General features: G+C 41.5%; 1 protein-coding gene across 4 annotated transcripts; it reads left to right on the top strand.

Annotated features, from left to right (window-relative positions):
- On the top strand, window positions 1–25,933 carry HAO2 (hydroxyacid oxidase 2). Of its 4 annotated transcripts, none has more exons than XM_010353809.2 (8): window positions 1–121; window positions 12,293–12,431; window positions 14,129–14,280; window positions 16,004–16,281; window positions 17,850–18,059; window positions 23,907–24,065; window positions 24,417–24,486; window positions 25,587–25,933. In XM_010353809.2, the coding sequence occupies exons 1-8, from the start codon at window positions 109–111 to the stop codon at window positions 25,640–25,642; spliced, it is 1,077 nt and encodes a 358-aa protein (XP_010352111.1). In that variant the 5' UTR covers window positions 1–108; the 3' UTR covers window positions 25,643–25,933. The 4 variants fall into 4 exon arrangements, with proteins under 4 accessions (XP_010352111.1, XP_010352110.1, XP_030790785.1 ...); XM_010353808.2 differs by lacking the exon at window positions 1–121 and adding an exon at window positions 11,724–11,936; XM_030934925.1 differs by lacking the exons at window positions 1–121; window positions 24,417–24,486 and adding an exon at window positions 11,724–11,936 and having other exon boundaries at window positions 25,636–25,933.
- The last annotated feature ends 1,728 nt before the right edge of the window (window positions 25,934–27,661 follow it).

Below are 27,661 nucleotides of genomic sequence, written 5' to 3'. Positions count from 1 at the left end.
CTTTAGCATGAACTGTGGGTAGTGATGTTGTGTGTTTCCTAACACCTCCGGCAGTGAGCCAGGCTTTGAGTGACTGTGTCTAACACCGCTTTCCCTGAGGACTGGAAGATGTTAGAATCAGGTTTGTCATTGAGTGTGTTCTGTGTGCTTAGAATTGAGAAAGGAGATGAAGTGCCAGGTAGGATGGGAATGGGAGATATCGTGGAAGCCAAGTGTGAGTTTGCAAGGCAAGGACCTTGGCAAAGACAGTCCTAGAGAGAGAGGTCTTAGGGAACTCAGGGGGCATAGCAAAGGAAGATCTGGTTTCAAAGAGGATACAGACAGAGAAGGTTAAGTCTAGAAAGTTGAGTCTTAGAATTGTCTGGTGGAATATCTGTGGGTGTCCGTAGGAGGGAAAATGGATTAAAATGTTTTCACTTGACAGCGTTCTGAAAATCTAAAAGGTATGGTTATTGCCTTCATGGATATATTTAGTATTTTGATCACTGCTTCCTGGACACAAGCAAAAGAAAACAGTGACATGGCTATACTCCTAGAAAAGCAAAGAAGTCACTGTGTCTCAAACAATGTAGTTCCTTTGAGCAATAAGCTTATTTGGAACAAATAGGTTACAAAGTCCCTCTAATGAAGAGCCTCTGATTGTGTTAAGTTGAATCCACAGATCAACCTGGAGAGAACTGCCAAGAACACTAATGAAGACAGGGAGGTACTGGTATAAAGACAGATAATAGATCAATGGAACAGAATAGAGAGTTCATTAGTAGGAAGCAAAATCCCCAAACTTTTATTCTTAACTACTACTATATTCTGCATTTTGCAAGATCCTTCAATTCTCACAAGATCACTATGAGACAGATAGTAATATCCTAATTTAAAGATAGATGAGAATTGGAGCTTATCTAGAATAGATTGAGTGGAGCATCATTTGTGGTATATCATTTGAGAGGTAGTGGGAATATTGCCAAATTTCCAGGTAACTCCCCCACCAAAGGGACTTCTGTTATACTCTACATCGTATCAGTTATCAAACGACAAGCTATTAAAATCTGTCTTCTTAGACTGTAAGCTTCTTGAGAGCAGAAACTTATGTGATAAAGACTTTTCCCCCCAAATCTCTAGTGTTTAGCATAATACCTTGATATATTATGTTAGATTAAGCTATGTTATACTAAAGAATAAACCTTGACAACTTAGTGAGGTAACACATAAATATTTATTCCTCCCTCATACAATATCAACTGATCTCCAGGGCTACTTTTTTCTGAATGGCGTTTTGGGAATCCAAGTGGCCTTTCTCTTACAGCTCTGTCTTCTTGAGGATGGAGGATCACTGTAGAGGAGGAAACAAAGCTGGATGGTCATATACCAGCTCTTCAATCCTTGGCCTAGAATTAACACCTGCTATTCCCACTCCCAGCTCATTGGCCAGAAGAACTAGACACAGAGCCGTGCCTGTATTTAAGCAGCAGGGAACTGTTAAGCACATGGGGAGCAGTATATGCCTCTGCCATCCTGGCTGAGAGTGTGTGTCAACAAACCTTCTTGGGTAAACTAATGAGTAAATCTGACAGAGGGTTTAAATTATACTATGACAGAAATACTCAAATCCTGAAGCAGCTTTCCACTTCCAGAGCCTCAGATGAAATCACAGATGTCATCAACAGGAGGAACAATGAACATGGAGTTGCCTTTATTGACAACCTAGTCTATACAAGGCACTGTTTTAGAAATTTCAAAGAGGCCATAGTGCTTAGTCCTCATGGTAGCTCTATGGAATGGATGTTAATATTCTCCTTTAATAAATAAATTTTGCACGGAACTGTGGTGAGCAAGTAATAGAGCTGAGATTTCAGGCTATGTTTGCCAAGTGCCAAAGTTTGTGATATACTCTATCTTCTCTACTCCACTGACTCCCTCAGTCATAGTTCCTTGGGCACAGTCGATCGATGGAAAACAATGGCCTTCAGAAACACAATCTGGGTAGTTGCCATAGACAGAGATGCCAGGAGCAAGGCAAAGAGAGAAAAAACTGCACTTAATAGCTGGGCTCTTCCATCCCCAACTGCTCTGGTCTTTCTCCTCTCCTCCTGCTACCACCCAGTGATTGCCACTGTGAGATATAGGTACACCTGTAAGACCTGAAGTCACTAGTGGACAGAGTGGAGGGCAGAGCCTGTTTTGGAGCTTTGTGTGGATGCTGATGTCTGTTTTGCACATTCTATCCTTGTTGAGCAGATAAAGAGGCAGGGGCAGTGATCTCACAGTATCACATAGAACTCCTTTCCCAATAGCCTGGATTTTATGGGAATTGACCAAGCTCACTTTATGCAGCTCTCTGACCATTCAGAACAGAGACTTAAATATCTCCTTCATACCGCTAACACTCTATACTAGTTCAAAGACATTGGAAACAAGTCAGAAGGATTCCAGGTCAGGCTTTGCCATTTCTGTTGCATGAGCTTGGATAACTCACATGGATTCTCTGAGCTTTAGTATTTTCATCTATAACATGGGGCTCATACATACAGTCTCTGAATGCCCGCTGGATTGTTGTAAGCACCAAATGGAATAGCATATAGAAGAGTGCTCTGTAGACTGTTAAGACCGATTTAAACATAAGAGGTTAGTTTTTAGTGATTTGCTGAATAATGAAGATTTTTTCTGATTGAGTTATGATTTTTTTTGAGGGAAGAAAGCAAAGTTGCATATGTCCATGACATTTTAATCCTCTAAAGTCTGTGCCAACTCTGTCATTCCATAAACCACACTTGGCTGTGCCCATTTTCTTCTTTCTATGGTGCTTCAGAGCCAGGCCACTGGAATCGTGACACATTACTAGATATGTAATATTGAACAAAGTATTTTAACCTCCTGAACTTCAGGTTTCTCACCCGTGAAATGGGGATGATAATATTTGTGTTGAACATTTCAACAAGGATTAAAACAGTCATGCATGTAAAGCAATTTACACAGTGCATGGCACATCAGGAAGCACTTGATAGATGGTTGCAATATTGTTGTCATTATTATTACTCATATTGAGGAGCCGTCATGCTGTCTCCAAGGTTCTTTGCATAATCAAATTATTCCACTGTTTGAAATAATAAGAAAATCCTCAATCTTTCAAAACACTATATAAACATTTGGATCAATGTCTCCCAGTATGCCCTAAACTATTTTCAACACCCTATGGGCAGCACACAGTTTACAACATGGCTGGGTTCCAACACTCTACTTGGAGGGCATTTGTTTGAAACTCAGAACAGATTTTCTCACAGAAAGAATGCTATTAAAATAGCAGTTGGATTCCCAGGTGACTGAAAATACCCACTTGATTCACAAAATAGCAGAAGATCTGGCATATTTGCAATGCAAATTAACGTGAAACAATGTTATTGTATTGCTGGTCATTAATCAAAACTGAAAACTAAGAAAATTGTGTAATAAATCATTTAAAAAATTTCTTGTATATGCAGCTGATGAAGAAAACCAGGCTTAATTAGAGAAAGAGAGAATTGAGTGGAAATTAAGTAAGAAATGTTAAGATGTCTTTGAGGGTACTTTCAAAGGTTTTTGAAGTTCTTTGCTAGGTCTAATGTGCCTTCAAAATTGTTTCACTTTGTTCTTCTTGACACAAGGGACTACATAGCACAATTATTTTTGGTTTGCAAATGAAAAAGGAAAGGAGATGGGAGATATTAGGAAAAGCGAAGAAGGGGTGAGAAAGATTTCCCTGAGAAGGCACTCAATAGTTTGGAGAAATTGAGAAAGGAGGAAGAGGCACATCTATGTAGTAAAATGGATTTCAGTTACCTGGTCTGACAGCAGGAAAAACAGGTGGCGTGACAGACCATATCCTCTTGTAAAAGGGAATGGTGACAAGATTGGTCAAGTAGTTATTCACTGAAACCATAAGGTGGTGCCATGGGACCAGAAAAGTTCATGAAAAGAAAGCTCTCCAGGCTGGGGAGGAGGAGCAAAGGCAGGCTTGAGCATCCAGCTGTTTGGTGTTGGCAAATATGTCTAAATATTGTGCTAGTTCCCTGTTCTATACTTTATTGCCATGAAGTAAATGTTGAATTCGAATGTTCATATGAACTAATCTAAATAGCTCCTTGTATTTATGGGCCAAGAAAGCACAGAATACGAGTACTTGAAGGACCTCAGCTCAGCTTTTAATTTCAGGTGGCTTCAAATCTATCATGGATTAAGCTGAAATATACAAAAATGTATATTTTCTCAAATGAGGACACTGAGACTTGGAGAGAAGACATGTAGTCTGCCACTGTTCAAATAACAAATAAGTGTTAGTAACTATCTCCCTTGAAGCAGCCTGCCTCTCAGGCTGCCACATGCACAACTCCACTGACTGGAGGAAGCAAAAGTTTATTCTGTACCTCCAACTTCACGTGGAGCTCCTTTTGCTGGCATGACTAAGCAGGGTCAGAAGGAGTAGAGGTGAAGGTGGAATGATAAAATCTAGTGTAGATGAGTTGAGTCTCTAGAAATCTTAGGTCTGTGCTGAGAAGCTAATTCTCAAGTAAGGAGAAACTAATTCTAGGTTTTGCCAGGCTATCCACAAGCAATTGCAAGAGTCATATTGTATTTCAGAAAGAACCCTAAATGTGGAGATAGAAGACCTGGGTTCATTTACTAACTGCGCTACCAAACTTGTGCACATCTCTCTGTTTCTCTAGGGTCCCCCTTGGCTCCATCAAGCAAGACTGTTCTCATAGTCTTCCAATCCTCAATAGGCAGGATGTGTGGGAGGCAGGACAGTGGTAGGTAATTGCCTAATTAGGTCACTATAGCTTCAGAGTGAGCATGTCCTTAACATAAATGTGCCCGCCACCGCAAACCTCAAAAACTCTTTCAATCCATGACACACAAAGCTCCTAGAGTAAAGCAAAGATATGAGTCACTCCCCTATCATGACTAAAGAAGCTGTTCTGAAGAACTCAGGCATCATACTTCTCGTGGTAGAACATGCTTACAGGTCGAGAAGGGCATTTTCATTAGTAGAAAGGAAAAAAGGCTAATGAGAACGGGTGAGGAGTGGCAGTCTAAGGAGGAGAGATTATTATTATACAAATCAGAATAAAACAAAAAAAAAGGGCCATTATGTTTCAGAAGGCTCCTGCATCCTTGATTCACAATGTGTGAGAGCTCAGAGAAGAAGTCAGAGCTGATTCTGGGCTGACAGCCACCAGGAATTAATCCTTGCCGCATCTTAACTGGACTGGCTCCTTTTACCCTCACTCCCATACAAATGCCATCCTTGATTCCTCAGGTCACTGCAATGTTAGAAACACTTGGTTCCCTTTATACACTGAGGGCTGACCTGCTGTTCCTGGGTATCCAAATTCTTCTTCCTTCCCTCTCCTCCCCATGCTTGGGGCTCATCTGCCTCAGTCACAGGAGCATTTTCCAATGCCATTGATTCATGTCTTCCCTGGACCCAACACTGCCATCTGCACATGGCTCTCCTAGTCTCCATCAGCTCTGCGACCCTTCTCCTCTCCCGTCACCTCTTCATTCTCAGGGTCTCCTCTAGCTTCAGCCTCTCCCCTGACAATGCTGTTGTTGACAATGCTATGGTAATGGCTATATCCTTTGTATCCACTATCCTTGAGGGCAAGACTGATTAAAGCATTTTCAGCCAACTTTGAACAGTCTAATCTCTCAAACTAGGCCCGTAAAATGTAGCCTTGATATTATCTGACATTCCATTGGGAAACTTGGCATAAGTTCTTAAAGAATTAGGCCAGAGGTTCTGGAAGGACACCATCCTATAGCACCAAGCAAGTGTACCTTAAAGTGAGTCATCAGAGGCTGACTTTTCTCCCCCGTTGTATCTCCACAGCCTACCCTGCAATTTTCACACTGAGATTTCCCACAGACTGTGTAGGGGGTTTCCAAACAAATATAAGCTGTGATAACCCTGAGTTCCTAAAGCAACACCAACATGAATCATATGAATCATACAGAATCTTCAAAGGAAGACAACTTGTTATCTGTCTGGTGTTAAATCAGATTGCAATATTGAAGAAAGCCAAGTCTTCCTTGAAAAGCCTGCCAGCTTCTCTACTTCCTTCCTCCTTCCCTCAGTCAGGGCAGTTTGAACTTCAGATTGTTAGCAACAGGTACTCCTGAATGTCCTTGCCCTTAGATTTCCTCCTCCTTGTCACTGGTCTGCTAATTGTACCTCACTGTTTTCATTATCAGACAAAAAGCCTAAAGAGGTTCAAGGAGCTAAAATGAGCTAAAGTTTCTAGAACAATAGCTGGCAATTGGTCAGTTTGCAGTTTTATTCTTTTCTCCTGTGTCTCTTCTTCTTGGGCAGTAGGAATAAAAAAGGAAAAAAGAAAACAACATTGAAATGGAGACAAAATAAAATGGGAATACAAGAAGACAAAATAAAATGAGAATACAAGAAAACCATTAGATTACTTGAATCTTCCCTTTAATTTCTGGTGGCTTCAAGGCTGGTAGGGATCAAACTGAAATAAAGTATATACAAATATATTATGCTAATTTCTTCATTTCCAAATTTAGGAAAAGCTTTGAACAATGAAGTCATCCTTTTCTTTAATTATAAACCTTATATTAAACCTCTAATAAAAATAATAGAGATTTGCATATATTATATTAAAAACTGTATAATTGTATTTTTCAACCTACAAAATTCTCTCAAGTTCAATGTAACAAGTCATTTATGAGAACCAACTATTTTGTTCTTTACCTGAAATTGAAAATAGAGAAAGTCTACCTTTAGAAGCTACCAGGACACACAAGTTCAGAACCATCTCTCATAATAACTTACTACCTGATTGTATTAGTTCATTTTCATACTGCTATGAATAAACACCTGAGACTGGGTAATTTATAAATTAAAAAAAGGTTTAATGGAGTCTCAGTTCCACATAACTGAAGGGGCCTCATAATTATGGCAGAAGGCAAAGGAGGAACAAAGGCATGTCTTACATGGTGGCAGGCAAGAGCATGTGCAAGGGAACTGCCCTTTATAAGACTATCGGATCTCATGAGACTTATTCACTATCATGAGAACAGCATGGTGAAACCCACCCCCCATGATTCAATTACCTCCCACCGGGCCCCTCCCGTGACATGTGTGGATTATGGGAGCTAAAATTCAAGATGAGGTTTTGTTGGGGACACAGCCAAACCATATCATTCCACTCTTGGTCCCTCCCAAATCTCATGTCCTCACATTTCAAAACGAATCATACCTTCCCAACAGTCCCTCAAAGTCATAACTAATTTCAGCATTAACTCAAAAATTCACAGTCCAAAGTCTCATCTGAGACAAGGCAAGTCCCTTTTACCTATGAGTCTGTAAAATCAAAAGCAAGTTAGTTACTTCCTGGATACAATGGGGATATAGGCATTGGGTAAATACAGCCATTCCAAATGGGAGAAATTAGACAAATTGAAGGTGCTACGGCCCCATGCAAGCCTAAAATCCAGCAGGACAGTCAAATCTTAAAGCTCCAAAATGATCTCTTTGACTCCATGTCTCACATCCAGGTCACACTGATGCAAGAGGTGGGTTCCCATGGTCTTGGGCCACTCTGCTTCTGTGGCTTTTCAGGGTACAGCCTCTCTTCTGGCTGCTTTCACAGGCTAGTGTTGAGTGTCTGTGGCTTTTCCAGGTGCATAGTGCAAGTTGTCAGTGTATCTACAGTTCTGGAGTCTGGAGGATGATGGCCCTCTTCTCAGAGCTCCCACTAGGCAGTGCCCCAGTGGGGATTCTGTATGAAGGCTCCAACCCTACATTTTCCTCCTGCACTGCCCTAGCAGAGGTTCTCCATGAGGGCTCTGCTTTAAGCTGATTTCTGCCTAGACATCCAAATGCTTCTATACATCCTCTGAAATTTAGGAAAGCTTCGCAAACCTCAGTTCTTGTCTTCTGCACATCCACAGGCCCAACACCATGTGGAAGCTGCCAAGCTTTGGGGCTTGCACCCTCTGAAACTACAATCTGAGCTGTACTTTGGGTTTTAGCCACCGCTGGAACACGGCACCCAGTCCTGAGACTGCACAAAGCAGCAAGGCCCTGGTGCCTTGCACCCTAGGCCTCCAGTCCTATGATGGGAGGGTCTGCAGTGAAGATGTCTGATGTGCCCTGGATACATTTTCCCCATTGTCTTGGCAATTAACATTTGTTTCCTCATTGTGTATGCACATTTCTGCAGCCGGCTTGAATTTCTCCTTAGAAAATTGGTTTTGCTTTTCTATCATCAAATCATCAGGTTGCAAATTTTCCAGACTTTTACTATGCTCTGTTCCCCTTTTAAAAATAAGTTCCAATTCTAAACCATATATTTGTGAATACATAAAACTGAATGCTTTTAACAGCCCCCAAGTCACTTCTTGAATGCTTTGCTGCTTAGAAATTTCTTCTACCAGATACCCTAAATCATCTTTCTCAAGCTCAAAGTTCCACAGATCTCTAGAGAAGGGGCAGAATACTGCCAGTCTCTTTGCTAAAACATAGCAAGAGTCACCATCATTCTAGTTGCCAACAAGTTCCCCATCTCCATTTGAGACCACCTCAGCCTGGACTTCATTGTCCATATTACTATCAAAATTTTAGTCAAAGCCATTCAAGAAGTCTCTAGGAAGTTCCAAACCTTCCCACATCTTCCTGTCTTCTTCTAAGCCCTCCAAACTGTTCCAACCTCTGCCTATTATTCAGTTCCAAAGTCACTTCCACATTTTCGGATATCTTTATAGCAGCGTCCCACTACCAGGTACCAATTTACTGTATTAGTCCATTTGCATACTGTAAGAGAAATACTTGAGACTGGATAATTTATAAAGAAAAACAGGTTTAATGGACTCCCAGTTCCACATGGTTGGGGAAGCCTCACAATCATGGTGAAAGGTGCAGGAGGAGCAAAGACATGTTTTAAGTGGCAGCAGGTAAGAGAGCACATGCAGGGAACTGCCCTTTATAAAACCATCAGATCTGCCAGGCATGGTGGCTCATGGCTGTAATCCCAGCACTTTGGGAAGCCAAAGTGGGTGGATCACCTGAGGTCAGGAGTTTGAGAACAGCTTGGCCAACATGATGAAACCCTGTTTCTACTAAAAATACAAAAATGAGCTGGGTGTGGTGGTACATGCCTATAATCCCAGCCACTCGGGAGGCTGAGGCAGAAGAATTGCTTGAACTGGGGAGACAGAAATTACAGTGAGCCGAGACCATACTAAGCTTTACATACATTATAAAAAGAAAAAAATGCATAATTGTATTTTTAAACCTACAAAATGCTCTTAAATATAACAAGCAATTTGTGAGAACCAACATTTTTGTTCTTTACATGAAATTGAAAAATAGAGAATGTCTATCTTTAGAAGCTACCAGAACACATGAGTCTAGAACAAACTGCACTCGAGTCTGGGCGACAGAGTGAGACTCCATCCCAAAATAAATAATAAGTAAATAAATAAATAAACCCGTCAGATCTCATGAGACTCATTCACTCTCACAAGAACAGCACTGGAAAATCCACTCCCATGATTAAATTACCTCCCACCAGGCCCCTCCCATGACATGTGGGGATCATGGGAGCTACAGTTCAAGAAGAGATTTGGGTGGGGAAACAGCTAAACCATATCACAGATCTTTCACAAGTTATTTTATTTCTGAGGCCTCAGTCTCTTTAAATGCAAAACTCAAAAATTCACAGTCCACTAATACCTTCTCTGTCTTCTTTACAGGGACATTAAGAAAAAGCTGTAGATAGAAAAGAGTCTAAGGAAAAATTAGAAGAGGTATAGAAATGAGATAAAATAGTGTTTGTTATATATAAGATGCTAGGGTTGATTCTTTGTGTCCAAGCAGCTTTCAAATCACATAATTGACACTATTCTAGGCATATGACTCTGCCATAATTGTGAGCATATTTCATCTGGATTAGACACAATCTTTATGCTAGAATTGTGTAGAACAGCATTTCTATGAGTGTGTAATGTATAGGATATGTGGATTTATTGAGATATCAGGAGTTGAAACCTGGTGGAGAATTCTCATCCAATAATGAAGATAAATGACAGGCAGGGGAATGTTAAATTCAAGTAAGGAACACTTGTAAGCAGCAACTCAGTGCCATGTACTATCCTAATGCCTGGGAATACAAAGTGTGTTGGGGATCTCAGGTTCAGTTCTTCATTCGGAAGAACAAATAGTCGAGGCTATGCTTTATTACTGAAAGCAAAATTAGCAAAGGGAAAAATGGCTCTTGCAGCAAAATCTGGAGGAAACCAGATATAAGCTTCCATGAGTCCTCTGCCAGTGGACTCATGTAGGATGCAGTTAATTCCCCCAGCAACAAGATGTGATGACACATGTAAAATGTTACCTACCTGAGCAGGTTAGTAGAGATTCAATGCCCAGAGTTTCACGTTGGGGCCTGCTCATGTGGTCACCCTCTGCCTAGCCCATACCAAAATTCTAGACTCCCAGAGGAGAAGCAAATGTTCATCATAAACCACATTGTTTATACAAACAGTTTACACACAGGGAGGTACTCTTATCAGGGAACACTGGGAACCCTGTTGAAATCCAAGTTCCCAGACACCAACCAAGGTCCAATCTTGCAAGTAGACCTCTGGAAGAATAACATTTCCAGGCTTGGTATGTTAATTCTTTTATGCACACAGAGATATAAATAAGCAATTGTGATGTAATTGGTTACTTGCAATGATTAATTCATTTGACTAAGGTTTATTAACCCTTTGAAGGGTGGAGAAAGAATGAGCTAAATTAGATATGGTTGTAGTACTTTGTCAGACTCAACTCCATACCTCAATGTTCTCTCCTCACTCACTGGAAGAGTACTTTTTCTATAAAAAGTGCTATGACTGGGCTCCAGATTACTCCTCCTAGCCTCCATCTAGAGCCCAGTGCACTTCCTGGGGGCTCTGTTTCCTGTCTGTCATATAATTTCTTCCTGCTTAGACCTTTAAGTAAGTGCTAAGGGCTACTTCTCTGTTTGACTTCAACACAATCCGGCTTGACCAGATTCTGGCTTGACTTGAGGTATCTTCAAGCAAGTTCTGCCCCATCCCTGCTCCAGCCAAGATTCCCAGCACCTCACATCTCGTCTGGCCTCTCTATCCCCTTTGTCCATTAGAGGAACTAACCCATTCCTAGTTGAAGCCCTAGTTACTGGGAACTATCCTCTTCCTTTAGATAATGACTTAAAAGCCATTCAGTTTCTACCCACAACCTTTGGTTAATTTTCACACGGCTGCCAACTGCCTGGGAGTTGGCTGGAGCTTAGAACTTCACGTTTCTCTGTTTTTCCTTCTGGAATCCTCTCATGCAGGAGCTCTACATGCTGTAACTGAAAGCAGCTAGTGTCTTCAGCATCTCTGCTGCTGCTGCTGTTCCTACTGCCCTGTTTCTACTGGAGAGATTTATTGATTACCCCCAAGCCTGTCCTCTTTTCTCTTTCAGAGGTGTTGTATCAAAAGTAGCAAGCTCTGGGTTTAAGGGCTCAAATTGAAGATGGGAATAAATGGAGGCAACATACATTGTTTCTCAGGTCCCCAAATTAGCAAAAATAGCAAAGAGGTAGATGGTGACCCTTAAGCCTCCTGCTAATATTAAGCAACATGTTCAGCGACCCAGCCAAGAATTACAAAGTAAACTTTCTTTTGTTCTTTCCGCTTTCTGTAATCCACGGCCCCAGCAATTCAAACACTGAGGTTCCTGGGAACTCTCAGATGGTAGCATAAGTTCACCAAGGAATGAAGCTGGTGAGGCAGTGAAGAGCCAGGGCCTAGAAAGCTGGGAATGCCATGATGTGGGCACATTGAAAGGCAAGAGGCAGGCATGATCAACCTTGAACTTTAGGAAGATCCCAGGCAGCTGATGGAAGACAAGATGGGGAGTGAATGTGAAGGCAAGATAAAAAAATAATTACAAAAAAAAATTTGTAATGAGGTTTTAAGAGGTGGTGGGGCCTGAACTAGGTCTAAGGTGGTGTGTGTAGAGTGGAGGAGAAAATATGAGAAATACTCAGAAGGCCAAATAATCAGGATTTGGGAATGGGAATGGGAGAATGGAGGGGTGGACCATTACTCTCTGCCTTTTGGTTTAGGGATCACTGGCTTTGGCAATAACTCCGTTAAGATAAAGAATACAGGGAGACCAATGTTGAATCCAAACAATTTCATACCGTAGCTTCCCGTTCATTTTCTTTTCTGCATCTGAAGCGTTCTCACTGGGTTTGGTTTGGTTTTGTTTTCTCCTTGGAAGGTCCAGAAATGTCCTTGGTGTGTCTGACAGACTTTCAGGAACACGCGCGAGAGCATCTGTCTAAGTCAACTCGGGATTTTATTGAAGGTGGAGCTGACGACAGTGTCACGCGGGATGAAAACATTGCAGCATTTAAAAGGTTTGGTCTTCTGCACCCTGTCTATTGTTAGGTTAAGGTGCACTGGTGGAGAGCTCCTTGGACAGTAGTAGTCCTGGTTTCTGCCTCCAGAAAACACAGACCACTCAAGACCTAATAATGTGGATGATTTTTTTGTTGTTTTTGTTTGTTGGGAGCAGGGGAGGGAGGGTTATGGGAAGATAGAAAAAGAGAGAATTTCTCTTATAACTAGCATAAGGAAGTCATTCTCCTTCATCTCAGCAACTCTGCAACCTGACAAGATAGAACAACAGTCTCAGAATGACCAGTTCCCTGGTCAGGGAGGATGGGCCTGCTGGGAGGCCTAGATCTCCTGAGTTCCTAAACTCTGGCTTGGAGAAGAAAATGGAAGACAGGAGAGAACACTCAGGTTTGGAGAAAATACAGAGATCCAAGGAGTCTTAGAGATAAGAGTGAGTCAGGGGAGAAGAGTTGGTCTGAAAAAGTAGGAGACAGAGCATCGGTCAACCAACATCAGTCCACAGGCAGAGACTGACCCGCCACTTATTTTTGTATGGTCCATGAGCTAACGATCGTTTTTCGTTTTTGAATGACTGGGGGGTGGGGAGTCAAAAGAAGAATAATTTGTAATACATAAAAATTATATGAAATTCAAATTTTGGTGCCCATAAATAAAGTTTTATTTTAACACATCGATGCTCAGCCATTTACTATTGCTTATGGCTGCTTTTGCACTTCAACAGCAGCGCTGAATACTTGTGACGAAGACCACATGGCCCACAAAGCCTAAAGTATTTACTCTCTGGCCCTTTATAGAAAAAGCTTGCTGATTCCTGTGATAGAGAGGTCAGGAGAAAACTGAAAAATGGTATGAAAGGGAGCCCTATGTTCTGTATTTTCATACTTAGCACTATGCTAAGCACCTTACATCATTTATTTCAGTCTGTCTTCACAAAATAATTAGGAAATTTGGATTATTATTCCTACTTCAGATGAAGTGACTGAGGTTATCTTACTCAAATTTGCACAATTAGAATTTTCAGAAGATTTTTCTAAGTTCGTGTGCAGAAATACTGATATTGTGTAAACAATAAAAACTTTAGACTCCTGAGGCTAAGTAAACATTTATCTAAAAAGCGTGTTTTGCGTATTTATTATTTGTAAACTCTCCTACTTTCTTCTAAAGCAGGGTTTAAGTCAAATCTTCAAACTAACTAGCCTTTATCACAAAAGCCTCAATCACTCCCTGGGATTTGTTCTCATTCAGTGGCCTTTTCTTACTTTCTGGAGACTTGTTCCTAACCTGAGAGGAAAAGAGCCTGGAACTTCTTCCTACCTATTCTTTTCCTTTTAGTCTTTGTTATGATGAACCAAACCATCCAAGTGCTGCAGTGTAGTCAGGGAGGCATGGCTCAAAGACACAGACCTCTGACAGAGCAAAGCAGGTATAGTGTATAGTGTGGACTTGGTGTGCACAGAGTGGTTCAGAGAAGGTTGGGTAATGGGAAATGAGGTGTTGGGAATGGCTTTCTGGAGATGAGCCTTCTTCTGGATCAACACAGGTTACTCAGCTCTCAGCCAACTGAACCCACCAAGGTTCCACAGGACCCAGTCTGGTTTAGACTTGTATCAGGAATCAGGGGGGGTCCACCCCAGGCAGCACCTCCCTGCTGCAGAATCATCACACCAACAGAAGATCTCTTTGTTGTCTGGCACAGAATTCGCCTCCGTCCCCGGTACCTGAGAGATGTGTCTGAGGTGGACACCAGAACCACAATCCAAGGGGAGGAGATCAGTGCCCCTATTTGCATCGCACCCACAGGGTTCCACTGCCTTGTCTGGCCTGATGGGGAAATGAGCACAGCAAGAGGTATGAACCGTCCCCACCTCGAGGTTCCCTTCCCAGAGGAGGGATCCCTCAGAGCAGTGGCAGAGTGCTCCAAGATTCTCTCTAGAAGGGCTTTAGGAACACAATCTGGTTAACATTAAGGAAAGCAGGAAAGGGAATGCTTAAAGCTATGTTTGTGTAACCTAAGATTGAGAAAACATTCATTTTCCATAATAAAGAATAGTTAGAGTGCAAGGGGGGTTAATGAATAAGATGAATAAGAAGGTGCTAAAATCCAACCAAGTCATCCCTCAGAAGAGGGATGCTGGCCCTTCAGGCTCACACCATCTGCAGGAAAAGGGACGCTTAATGCAGCCCCAAGGCTAGGGCTTTCTTTGGCCCCTGATGGGCCAGGACTAGGGCTGAATGGCAGTCTCTGAATTTAGGATGAGGAGAGAATCATGACATTAGGTCCTAACACAAGACCCTGGAAGCTGCTGTTGCCCAAATATTCCATTTTCCCTCTCTTCAATTGACCTTGTCATCTTGTTTGGCAAAGATTTTCTTGTTGGGTTACATCTCCTTCCCAGTCAACCTGATTCTCATCCCACATCCTCCACCACCACCACCACCAATAATAATAATAATAATAATAATAATAATAATAATAATAATAAATAGAAAAGGAGAGACGGGGCTGAAAATGCTCTTGGGACTCCTTCATAATCTTCACTCTAAGTCACATCTGTTTTTGTGAATAGCTCAGGGCTTCCCTGAGGTCTTTTCCTTTGACTCCATGATATAGGAAGCTATGGATTCAAGGATTCTAGAGCTGAATGTGACATCCATCTTGATGGGGTTTAGGGACCAGGTCTAGCTAGGTTGAAACATTAATATCCTATATGAATATGACTAGTTTACTAGGTCGTCATGGTTGAATGTGTTGTTTAGGGGTAGGATGAAAGAATGGGGTATCTCCTGTTGACATGAAAAATTGAAAGTGTTAATTTTTGACTAGCCCAAATTCTCTGCCCATAAGTTATAGTGGGACAGTGACATTAACCTGTTGGAGATTTCATTGTAATGAATAGAGTAGGAAATGGGAAATCTGCCAGTCAGCAGCAGCAGTATGAATGTCATCACCATCAACTTCATTAGCACTGGTATCTATGCAGTACGCCACTTTGCAATGTAAAGAATGCTTCCATAGCTAGTATCTTATTCAGTCTCCCAACAACCCTAAAGAGATGTATTATTTTCCCCATTTTACAGATAAAGAAAATGAGAGACTCAAGGCCACACAGCAAAGAAGGAGTAGAACTAACGTTCTTCTAATTTCATATGTTATGCTTTTTCCACCATGAAGTTCAGGATACTCCACTGGAATTACATTCCCTTGTCCTCTGTCCTCTCTAATTCTCTTCTGCTTCATTAAGGAGTTCATAAGAAGCCCAGTTTCCTGTTTGAAGGCTATAACACAACCAGCATGATTCTGGAGATTGCATGACATCTTTAGCTGGAGATATTTTGTTATCGAGTAGAGGGTTTGTAAGACAGGTTATACAGAGGAGAACCCAAACAGCTTTAGGTCTCTCAGTCTCATCAAATTGCCTTCCATCCCTTTCTTACAAGGAAGCAGAATGAAATTAAGTTTTATCTGCATTCATGGGGCAAGATGGCCAGAGGCTACACAGACTCCCAAGGCTTTTTAGTCTAGTCCAGAGGCCTCTGCCCTCCAGCCTGAGTCATGTCCTTTGCTTTGCAGCTGCCCAAGCAGCTGGTATCTGCTACATCACCAGCACATTTGCCAGCTGTAGCCTTGAAGACATTGTTATTGCAGCTCCCGAAGGCCTCCGATGGTTCCAACTCTATGCGCATCCAGACCTGCAGCTGAACAAACAGTTGATCCAGAGGGTAGAATCCCTAGGTTTCAAAGCTTTGGTAATTACTTTGGATGCACCTGTATGTGGCAATAGGCGACATGACATTCGAAACCAATTGAGGAAGAACTTAACACTAACAGATCTTCAATTACCTAAAAAGGTAGGAAAGATACCAAATGCAATGGACAGACATTACAGGAGGCAAATTTCCTTCCCTCTTTTCTCCTTTCCTCCATTCTTTCTTTCCACAACCTGTTATTGAATGCCTGCTCTGTGCCAGACACTGGTGATACAGCAGTTCGAAAAAGCAGATATGGTTCCTGCACCTTAGAGTTTCCAGACAAGCAGAATATAAGACCAAATGTTGTCACCCTTGGAGCTGCCCAACCTGTCACCAGAAGTGTTCTGACCAGAGCTGGATGCTGAGAAATAGGAAAGCCATGGAAAAGATTTTCACATGAACAGGGGAGTAAACTAAAAAAGTTCATCTAACATTTTCTACTTTATGACACACTCAGAAAATGCTAATTTTGGTTGGCATACATAGACAAACTGACTCTCCAAAGGGGATGTTCATGGCCAAGGTGACTGACCAGACAGTCTAGACAGGCCAGGTTCTACCCTACTGCCTTGAAACTGAGGAATCACTATCTCTGCACACATAGAACTCATTTGTGGAGCACCAGCATGTTATAGCACATTTGTTTGTAATCTCTGAACTAGGTGACTACAAAGGGCACCTTCCCCATTAAAATCCTGCAATTAAATGGCAAGGAGTACCTCAGAGAGAGACAGCCATGATAAAGTGGGAATCCCTGGCTATAGTAGAGATACTAAAGCCAGCCTTTTCACCCAGTGGGCAGCTGTGACATCCAGCCAAGTAACTCAACAGTCCTCATTAATCACAGATTGGCCTTGAGGTGCTCCAAAATCCTTATTCAAATTCCAGAAGCACATTGAGATTTATAAATATTTGATGTACATGGTGAGCCAAGAGTAAATATTGGGTAATAACTGATTTGGTATTGCTTAGTTCTTATCCTGGGTATGTCTCAACCATAACATATCACATTGACCTATAAATGCTTTTGCTTATCCATCTCATATACTAAACTCTGAATTTTTTTAAAGTAGAAACTTTGTCTTATTTGTCTTTTTGTCACCAGATCCTAGCACAATTATTGAGCAGCAACATGATTCATGGTCAATGATAAGCAATTGAAGTAGAAATTCTTTTATACTAATTTTGTTAGAAAAAGGAGCTAGAAATATTGTTGGGTTTTGTTGCTCCTTTTTCTTTTTGTTTCTTTGTTGTTTGTTTGTTTGTTTGTTTTTGAGACAAGGTCTCACTCTATCAGCCAGGCTAGTATGTGGTGGCGCCATCACTACTCACTGCAGTCTAGAGCTCCTGAGCCCAAGCGATTCTCCCACTTTAGCCTCCCGAGTAGCTGGGACTACAGGCATGCACCACTATTTATTTTTTTTAGAGGAGCAGAAGCAGGGTCTCTCTGTGTTGCCCATGCTGGTCTCAAACTCCTGGGCTCAAGAGAGAACCTTCCACCTCAGCCCCACAAAGTGCTGGGATTACAGGCAAGAGCCACCATGCCCAGCCCTGTTCTTCTTCCTTCCAGTTTATAAATGGCAGCTCTCCAAATGTGTCTCATCTTTGGAATGCATCAAATATCCTTGTGAGAGTTCAGGACTAAGTTCCCTTTTTATTTCCTATAGGGAAATTCAATACCTTATTTCCAGATGACTCCTATCAGCACTTCTCTCTGCTGGAATGATCTCTCCTGGTTTCAGAGCATAACTCGATTGCCCATCATCCTTAAAGGGATTCTGACAAAAGAGGATGCAGAGTTAGCTGTGAAGCACAAGGTCCAGGGCATCATTGTTTCCAACCATGGTGGGAGGCAGCTTGATGAGGTTCTCGCTTCAGTAAGTAGGATTACTTCCGAGAGGGGTGTGTTTGTGAGTGCTGTGTGTGTATGCGTGAGTGTGTCCACATCAAGGGACTCTGTGCAATCTGAGCATATTTCACTCCTCCATACCACATGTGTTGGTATGTAGCTGTAAATTTTAAGGACTGTTAATTATTATTAGTAGACTACTGTGTGCTAGGCTGTTTTTTCAACCTTTACATATAGCATCTCTAAGTCTCATGCCAATGCTGCAAGATGGGTATTATCCCTGTTTTGCCAATGGGGATTCTGTAGTTTAGTGATGTTAAGTAACTTGTCTTTAGTTCACATAGATAATAAATAGTTAATATGGAATCTCATTAGACAGATGTTCTAAAGTAAACACCTTTCATGGCAAAACTCTAAAAACACCCTAATGAGTCTTTTGCTAACATCTACAAAAGTCCATAATTTTTTCCCTTAACTCATAAACTTCTGTCCATTATAGATGAAGTTTGAGGGCAAGAAAGTGAGGGAAAGGAAGGCAGGGAAAGAATCTTTACGTGGGAATTTGTTGTTGATTTGTTTTCATTGAGTTATATTTTTTCAAATGTTCTGTTGCTGCTTGACTTGTTTTAAGAAAGAGAAATGAGATTTTTTTCCTCTTCAGTTTCATTGACACATAAATAAAACATGTTCACTGCAGATACATTAGAAAATATGCATAAGCAAAAGATAAAAATTAACACTAATTTTTTTTTTTTTTTTTTTTTTTTTTTTTTTTTTTTTTTTTTGGGACGGTGTCTCGCTCTGTCGCCCAGGCTGGAGTGCAGTGGCCGGATCTCAGCTCACTGCAAGCTCCGCCTCCCGGGTTTACGCCATTCTCCTGCCTCAGCCTCCCAAGTAGCTGGGACTACAGGCACCCGCCACCATGCCCAGCTAGTTTTTTGTATTTTTTAGTAGAGACGGGGTTCCACCGGGTTAGCCACGATGGTCTTGATCTCCTGACCTCGTGATCCACTCGTTTCGGCCTCCCGAAGTGCTGGGATTGCAGGCCCCATTAACACTAATTTTATCACTATCACTAACATCAATATTTTGGTCATTGTTAACATCTTCTTAATGCAAATACAACTTTTTGTGTTTAAGAAAAGTATAAATACTATTTTGTTATATTTTTCTTTTACTTAGCATTATATTAAGAGCAACTTTTTGTTTCAGTATATATCCTCCTCTTATTTTTAATGGTATGTAGTGTGAACAGACAACTATATAACCGACATACATTGGAGAACATCTGTATTGCCTCTAATCTTTGCCTATTTTAAACAACACATCAGTGATTGAATCCATAGCATATTCTCAAGTACTTCTTTAAGATAAATTCCAGGAATTAGAAATTTGCACTAGCTGGTTGGTACATTCCAAGGCGCGTGATGCTGGGAAGCCTAAGAGCCAGCCACTCACCTCCTCCTCTGCACCAGCTCTAACTGGTAGAGGCAGAGGAATGGCAAGCCCACATGGGAGAGCAGGGGCCACTCTTCACTGTGGCTCTCTGGTAAGAGTTGAACTGAAGTGGTTGGGCCTCCTACTTTCCATCCCCTCTGTTGACCTGCAACCTTAGGAGAAAGTGGTTGGGCAGAGCACACACTGAGCTCTCTCACCCAATCCCTGCCAGGATGCCTACAAACCATCCAGTATTTAGCAAAACAGAGAAAGCAAAAGAGTATGGCATGCCCTGAGTCATCCCAACTATGCCTAAATAGGAACAGAAGGCAATGAAGAGCCCATCACCAACAAGCAGCAAACAGTAGAATATAGGCTTTTGAAAGAAAACTAATAAAATACATCATACAATAGGTGTCAGGCTCTCATTAATCAACTTAGCTGGTCTTGTTCCTTTGGAAGAACTGAGTAATGAGTAGAGAAAGAGGAAGACTAATTCTCCCATTGTGCTTCCCCACTAGAGAATGAGTATTGGCTAAGGCAGGGGCCAGGGAGAGGAGAATTTCTCCTATCTTATTCTGCTGATCAACTTGTTATTCTCGCAAGCCATTTGGCTTCACATCCAAGCCCAACATCACTCAGAGACAGCACCAATATCATTGTGAGCCTAGTGAGGGTTTTGCTTCAGGTGAAACCTGACTCTACACTTGTGTAACCCTACCTCACTCACTTCACCTTAATCCTGGCCCGAGATCTATTTATTTATAAAAACAAACTTCCAGCTCACAGGTCAGAGTTTGTCATTTGGTTTTTAAAAACATTGTATTCAAATATCATTTGTCTGAGTTTTTTTTTTTTTTTTAATTTACTTCCATAGGTTATTAAGGAACAGTTGGTATCTGTTACATGAGTAAGTTCTTTAGTGGTGATTTGTGAGATTTTGGTGCAACCATCACCTGAGCAGTATACACTGCACCCTATTTGTAATCTTTTATTCCTCACCCCCTTCACACCCTTTCTCCCTTAGTCCCCAAGGTACATTGTGTCACTCTTATGCCTTTGCATCTCATAGCTTAGCTCCCACTTATGAGTGAGAACATATGATGTTTGGTTTTCCATTCCTGAGTTACTTCACTTAGAATAACAATCTCCAACCTCATCCAGGTTGCTGCAAATGCCATTAATTCATTCCTTCTTATTATGGCTGAGTAGTATTTCATTATCTATCTATCTATCTATCTCTCTCTATATATATATATGCATCACAGTTTCTTTTCTTTTCTTTCTCTTTTTTTTTTTTTTTTTTGAGATGGACTCTCACTGTGTCTCCCAGGCTGGAGTGCAGTGGCGCAATCTTGGCTCACTGGAAACTCCGCCTCCCAGGTTCACGCCATTCTCCTCCCTCAGCCACCAGAGTAGCTGGGACTACAGGCACCTGCCACCATGCCCAGCTAATTTTATTATTATTTTTTTTTTTGTATTTTTAGTAGAGATAGGGTTTCACTGTGTTAGCCAGGATGGTCTCGATCTCCTGACGTTGTGATCCACCCGCCTCAGCCTCCCAAAGTGCTGGAATTACAGGCATGAGCCACCACACCCAGCCCATACCACATTTTCTTTATCCACTCATTGACTGATGGGCATTTGGGTTGATTCTACATTTTTGCAGCTGTTAATTCTACTGCTATAAACATGTGTGCAAGTATATTTTTCATATAACGACTTCTTTTCCTCTGGGTAGATAGCCAGTAGTGGGATTGCTGGATCAAATGGTAGTTCTACTTTTAGTTCTATAAGGAATCTCCACAGTGTTTTCCATAGTGGTTGTACTAGCTTACATTCCCACCGGCAGTGTGGAAGTGTTCCCTGTTCACTGCATCCACATGAACATCTATTATTTTTTGATTTTTTGATTATGGCCATGCTTCTAGGAGTAAGGAAGTATTGCGTTATAGTTTTGATTTGCATTTCCCTAATCATCACTGACGTTGAGCACTTTTTCAAAGGTTTGTTGGTTATTTGTATATTTTCTTTTGAGAATTATCTATTCGTGTCCTTAGCTCACTTTTTGATGAGATTTTTTGTTTTTTGTTTTTTTTTCTTGTTGTTTGAGTTCCTCATAGATTCTGGATGTTAGACTTCTGTCAGATGTATAGATTGTGAAGGTTTTCTTCCACTCTGTGGGTTGTCTGTTTACTCTGCAGACTGTTCCTTTGCCATACAAAAGCTCCTTAGTTTAATTAAGTGCCTGCTATTTATCCTTGTTTTTATAGTACTTACTTTTGGGTTCTTGGTCATAAAATCCTTGCCTAAGCCAATATCCAGAAGGGTTTTTCCTGTTATATTCTAGAATTTTTATAGTTTCAGATCTTAGAATTAAGTCCTTGATCCATCTTGAGTTGATTTTTGTATAAGGTGAGACATGATGATTCAGTTTCATTCTCCTACATGTGGCTAGCCAATTATCCCAGCACCATTTGTTAAATATAGTATCTTTTCCCCACGTTATGTTTTTGTTTGCTTCACCAAAGATCAGTTGGCTGTAAGTATTTGGGTTTATTTCTGGGTTCTCTCTTCTGTTCCATTGGTCTATGTGCCTATTTTTATACCAGTACCATGCAGTTTTGGTGACTATTAGTAACGAGAGAGAATTCATGTCCAAATAAAAGACATTTTTATAGTCCCAGCGTGGCATTATTTGGATTTTTTCTTTTTTTTTTTTTTTTGAGACAGAGTCTCGCTCTGTCGCCCGGGCTGGAGTGCAGTGGCCGGATCTCAGCTCACTGCAAGCTCCGCCTCCCGGGTTTACGCCATTCTCCTGCCTCAGTCTCCCGAGTAGCTGGGACTACAGGCGCCCGCCACCTCGCCCAGCTAGTTTTTTGTATTTTTTTTTAGTAGAGACGGGGTTTCACCGTGTTAGCCAGGATGGTCTCGATCTCCTGACCTCGTGATCCGCCCGTCTCAGCCTCCCAAAGTGCTGGGATTACAGGCTTGAGCCACCGCGCCCGGCCTAGAGTTAATTTTTAATAGAACAGAACAGGACATTCATTAGAGTCTTCTGGGGACAACAGCTGACTTATCCTTTCCCCTGGTCCCAGGAGGAAGTACAAGGACAATGTTAGATATGAACCCTCATAGAGGTGGGAACTTTTCTCAAAATCCTCACCTTTTATAGCACTGGCAACATCCTGCAGGGAGTGGGACACTGACCTCAGGCACAGACTCTAAGGGGGTACCAAAAACTCAGATACTATAGTTCGAAATCAGATAATCTCGAAGTTCCTCATAGAAGTTCCCACCTCTTTCACAACAGTATAAAAATATTCCAAATAATACCATGCTGGGACTATAAAAATACCTCTTATTAGAATGTGAATTCTCTCTAGTTATTACATGTAAGTTCCAAACATATTCAATTCCACCCCCTCACCTATAAATTATACAAAATTATTTCCTCACTAGTTTCTTATGCTGTTCAGTCTCGGCCAAAGGATCCCATTCAGATAGAATGCTGATGGATTCCTTTGGCAGCAGATGGCCTCATAGGGCCCAGTTTTGACTCCTCTTCTCAGCCTATCCCTCAGAGAAGCACAGACAGAACCCCGAGGGAGTTCCAGAACTCCCTCCCCAAGGATCTTCCCCCTTGATCCATAAGGGGCCTGCTGTCACTCTTCTTTACAGACTTGTAGGTGCCTAGAAGCAAAGATTGGCCTGGGCCACCTTGTGTGGTCAAGGCCTATTGACCTGCTCCCTGGAATTGAAGAGGCGACATAAGAGACAAAGCTCCTTAGAAAAATCAGGCCAAGGTGATAAGATGTTTTCATTGTGTCTATCAAAGTCTCAAAATTTAGTTTTACCATGTTGTACTTTAGTCCTATCTCATTTTCTCAGATACGCCATGAGGGAGTCAGGGACAAGTTGGCCAAATGGTGCATGAGAAATAGTGTGCAGCCCAGTTTCCCAAGTCAGGCTGCAATCCAGACATGCAGGGCATGGCCGAGTATACTTGTCTTGCCAAAAAGACTTAGTGCCTTCACAGTGGAGAGCCTTTCTATTTTTGCCACCCTAGAAACAGAGACAGTAGAAGAAAATCAAAAGTCAAACTGTTGTTTGAAAATAAGAAAGTTAAAGTGAACATTACAAATGGAAAATGCCCCTTTTGGGATGGAAAGAGCAACCAAGCTCTTCTTCCAATCTGTAAGAAAGTTAAGGGGGTTAGAGAGAAGCTAGACTGGAGTCAAAGCAGAAAGTCAAGGCAGGAGGGCCTCAGGAATGTGACTGCCGCTGCAGTTGATCAGCACCGGCAGCCTCAAGCATGGGAGGGGAAGAAATTGTCAAGGGCATCTCCTCACCTTGATTTGCCTGTTCGTATGCCAGGAAGACCAAGTCTGAGAGTCAAAATAGAAAGCCCTCCAGCCCATGTGTATCTCCTTTCCAGATTGATGCTTTGACAGAAGTGGTGGCTGCTGTAAAGGGGAAAATTGAAGTCTACCTTGATGGCGGGGTCCGAACTGGCAATGATGTGCTGAAGGCTCTGGCCCTTGGGGCTAGGTGCATTTTTCTTGGGAGACCAATCCTATGGGGTCTTGCTTACAAGGTGAGAGTGGCAAAGCGAACCAGCAAGAAGATACAGAGCTTCTCATTCATTTCTGTGCTTTCCTGTGGTTCATTTTCCAAGCTTAGCCCTTTTCAAAATGATTCCTAAAGGATAGTTACACCTAAGCTGCATCTCCATGCTTCCTCTGAAGCCTATTGCAAAATGTTCAATAGCTCTCATCCCCTATCTTTGTCTCTGTCCTTTCCTTTATTCCCAAGGTAATTCTTACTTCACAGATATTTCCCATCTTTCCCATCATAGCTCTGACTACATCTAGAATTTATATTCAGTGGATGGTCAGAATGTTCCTTTATGTCTCTTTGTGTCTCTGTCTGTCTGCCTCGGGAGCAGGGTGAACATGGTGTTAAGGAAGTTTTGAACATTTTAACAAATGAGTTCCACACTTCCATGGCCCTTACAGGTAAGTTAAAAACATTTTTTTCCCCTGATTTGGAACTTAAAGCAGGATGGCTAAAGAATAGGAATAGCAGTCCTTCCCTCTAGCTGACCCTTTCCTGACATGGTAGCTGTCCAAAACATAGGACAGGCAGGCAACATTAAAGACAAAGATTAAGCAGTATTCTCTGCCCAGTGGAAACCAGAGCTCTCCTCAAGATCACTGTCAGTTCTGGGGAGTGTCACCTCTGGCTCTGAATTCTTGCTTCTGTTGAATTCATTCTATTTATGGACTATTGACATATCCCATGCCTGCTGCTTCTGTCCACTCCAATCAACCCAGGCATGAAACTCAACTCTTTCTACGCTTCTATTTCTAGGAAAAGACCCTCTCATTCATATATTTTTGTGAATAATACATTTTGCCAAAGTTATGGTACATACATCATAAATATGGAAAGAACTCCCAGTTAAACATTATGCAGCCTGTTATTGAATTCTTTCAGCCTTCTTATGACCAGGGACTTCTCATTGCCTACTCAAGCCCACAACTCCCCAGCCCCATAACATCATGCCAGCTTCTCTTTCTCCCTCCCTTTAGTTATCTGGAGTTACTCTCTTCAATCCTTATGTCCAATCTGAGCTACAGTCATAATTTTACATATTAATTAATATCTTCTTCTAAAGAAGAGTCTTTTCCTTTGACAGAACTTTCCTTTAGAAGGCAATTGTTACGTGGAATACTCACCCCATCTCTTTTGATATCTGTGTGTCATATTCCTCCCTAACAGATACTTCCTATATCCCTGAGCCTTATCAAAACCAAGATAAAGATCAAAGACATCTATTGCACACAAGAGTTGATTTAGAAAATGCTAAAATAGGGTTTTTACATGTTTACCCTGACATTTTGACATAGCTGTGTTCAGAGATGACATGGGCTCAGGTTCACAGAATAATTCCCAATGCAAACAGAATTACATTATTCATTCTGTATGTAAACCATTTATAAGAGTGAGCACAAAGATCAAGTCAGACTTGTTCCCCTTCATCACCCCTTACCCATGATGAGGCGAATTGCTGGTATTTGAGAGAAATGAGCTTGTAACCACATTGTTCTTTTAGGCTGCCGGTCGGTTGCTGAGATCAATCGAAACTTGATCCAATTTTCCAGGCTGTAAGAAAAAAAGGCCAATAACCAGATTGCTGAGGCTGCCCACAGGAGGATCACAAACTCACAGCACGGTGTGTGATGCTGTCCTGCCTGGACCCCATCCTGTCTGGAGGCTCATGCCCCATATTTCCCATATTTCCAATCCCTCCACCCCTGTGCTTCAGGCCCTCCAAAGCCCTGTGTTCCCCAAATGTTCCATACCCTTCTTTGTATCACTGACCATTATATTTTGCTTTCTTGCCTAAAATCTTCCTTTGAAGTAAAAGATCTCAAAAGGACAGATCATTAATGGCTGGAACCACTAGTGGGTTATATTTTTTGCATACTCTATGCAACTCTATGAAATGACCATTTAACTTTGTACTCTGGACAGAGGAGCTGTGTATACAAGGCATTTTCCCGACAAAAACATACTCCTATCTAAAGAAATAGGGAAATAGTTAAGGACGTAGGCTTTGGAGCCACACAGATACGGATTTGACAGTCAAGACTAATGCAAGCTATGTGACTTGGGCAAGTTTTCTGATCTCTCTGTGTTTCTGAGTCCTGGTCTGTAAAATGGGGATTATACTCCCTCAGTCAGTAGGTTGGGAAAAAGTTTGAGTACAATGATGTATTTGAAGTTCATAACACAATGGTTAGCACATAGTTAATGAGTGTATATATATATACTCATATATATATATATATATACACACACTCATAATGAGTGTATATATATATACTCATACTTAATGAGTGTATGTATATATACTCATATTCATTAAGTATGAGTATATATATATTTATTTATTTATTGCTTGGAAAATTCCTATTAACTTTTCAAGGTATTGTTCAACTTTCAACTATCACTGAATATTAACCCAGGCTATTTGCTCTGTCCTTCCTATTGTACTTTGCACATTCCAGTATTACAACCCTTATTACACCCTGTCATATTTCTTTATTTGCATGTCTCTCTCCACAAATAGACTATGAATGACTCCAAACAAGAAACTCTGCTTTATTCTGGGCTTGGCATATAGGAACATCTCAGTGAACATTTCTCCGATGGATGGATGGAAGGATGAAGGGATAGATAAAGGAGAGTTGGAAAATATATAAAATGACCTATCAGAACAAAACCTCCTGAGACCAGTAGTCAGCTTGAATAGATTTCTAGAGCAGGGATACCCAGCTGAATAAGATCTGACACTTGAAGACATCAAGAAGGTTAGAGATGGCGGGGCATGAAGGCTCATGCCTATAATCCCAGTACTCTGGGAGGCTGAGGCAGGAGGATCACTTGAGCCTAGAATTTTGAGACCTCTGTGGGCAACATAGGGATACCTCTACAAAATTTAAAAATTTGTTAAAAACCTAGCCGGGTGTGCTGGTGTGCAGCTGTGGTCCCAGCCACTCAGGAGGCTGAGGTAGAAGAACCACTTGGTCTGGGAAGTTGAAGATCATGCCACTGCACTCCAGTGTTCTGAGTGACAGTGCAAGACCCCATCTCAAAGCTACAACAACAACAAAACCAAAAAAAAAAAGAAAAAGAAGAAGAAGGTTGAAGAAAAAATATCTATGTCTAAACTAATAACTTCAGCAATGGCTTCCCCATCATCTCTCCTGCTGCTTGCCACACTCTGTTCCCACACAACAGCCTGAGAGAGTTTTTAAAAGTAAAATCAAATCCTATGTCTCACCTATTTAAAACCTTTCTATAGCTTCCCATTCCACTTGCTATACACTCTAAACTGATCTCCAGCTCTCTCGGGCACTGCGTGATCTGCTCATCCTTGCAATGCATTTTCCTCATCACTCTCCTTTCTACTCACAATGCCACAGACAGATTGGCCTCCCTTCTATTCCATAAACAATCAAAACTTTCTTGCCTCTGGATCTTCACATTTACCATTCCCTTTACATAAAATGGTGTTCCTCACCTTCTCATGGTTGGCTGTCTGTTGACATGTAGATCTCAGCTGAACTGTCACCACCCTGATGAGGTGAGACATCCCTGACCATCCTCTTCTGAAAACACTCT

Source organism: Rhinopithecus roxellana, chromosome 8 (genome assembly GCF_007565055.1).
Source record: "Rhinopithecus roxellana isolate Shanxi Qingling chromosome 8, ASM756505v1, whole genome shotgun sequence".
NCBI lineage: Eukaryota > Metazoa > Chordata > Mammalia > Primates > Cercopithecidae > Rhinopithecus > Rhinopithecus roxellana.
This window is presented reverse-complemented; position numbering and strand designations above follow the sequence as displayed.

Bases quoted from the DNA above. Each gene is read 5' to 3' on its own strand.
- HAO2 (XM_010353808.2), top strand. From the start codon at position 11,906: ATGGAAGACAAGATGGGGAGTGAATGTGAAG. The intron at 18,060-23,906 runs GTAAGTAGGATT...TCTCCTTTCCAG, and splicing joins TTGATGAGGTTCTCGCTTCA to ATTGATGCTTTGACAGAAGT. The intron at 24,487-25,586 runs GTAAGTTAAAAA...TTGTTCTTTTAG, and splicing joins CACTTCCATGGCCCTTACAG to GCTGCCGGTCGGTTGCTGAG.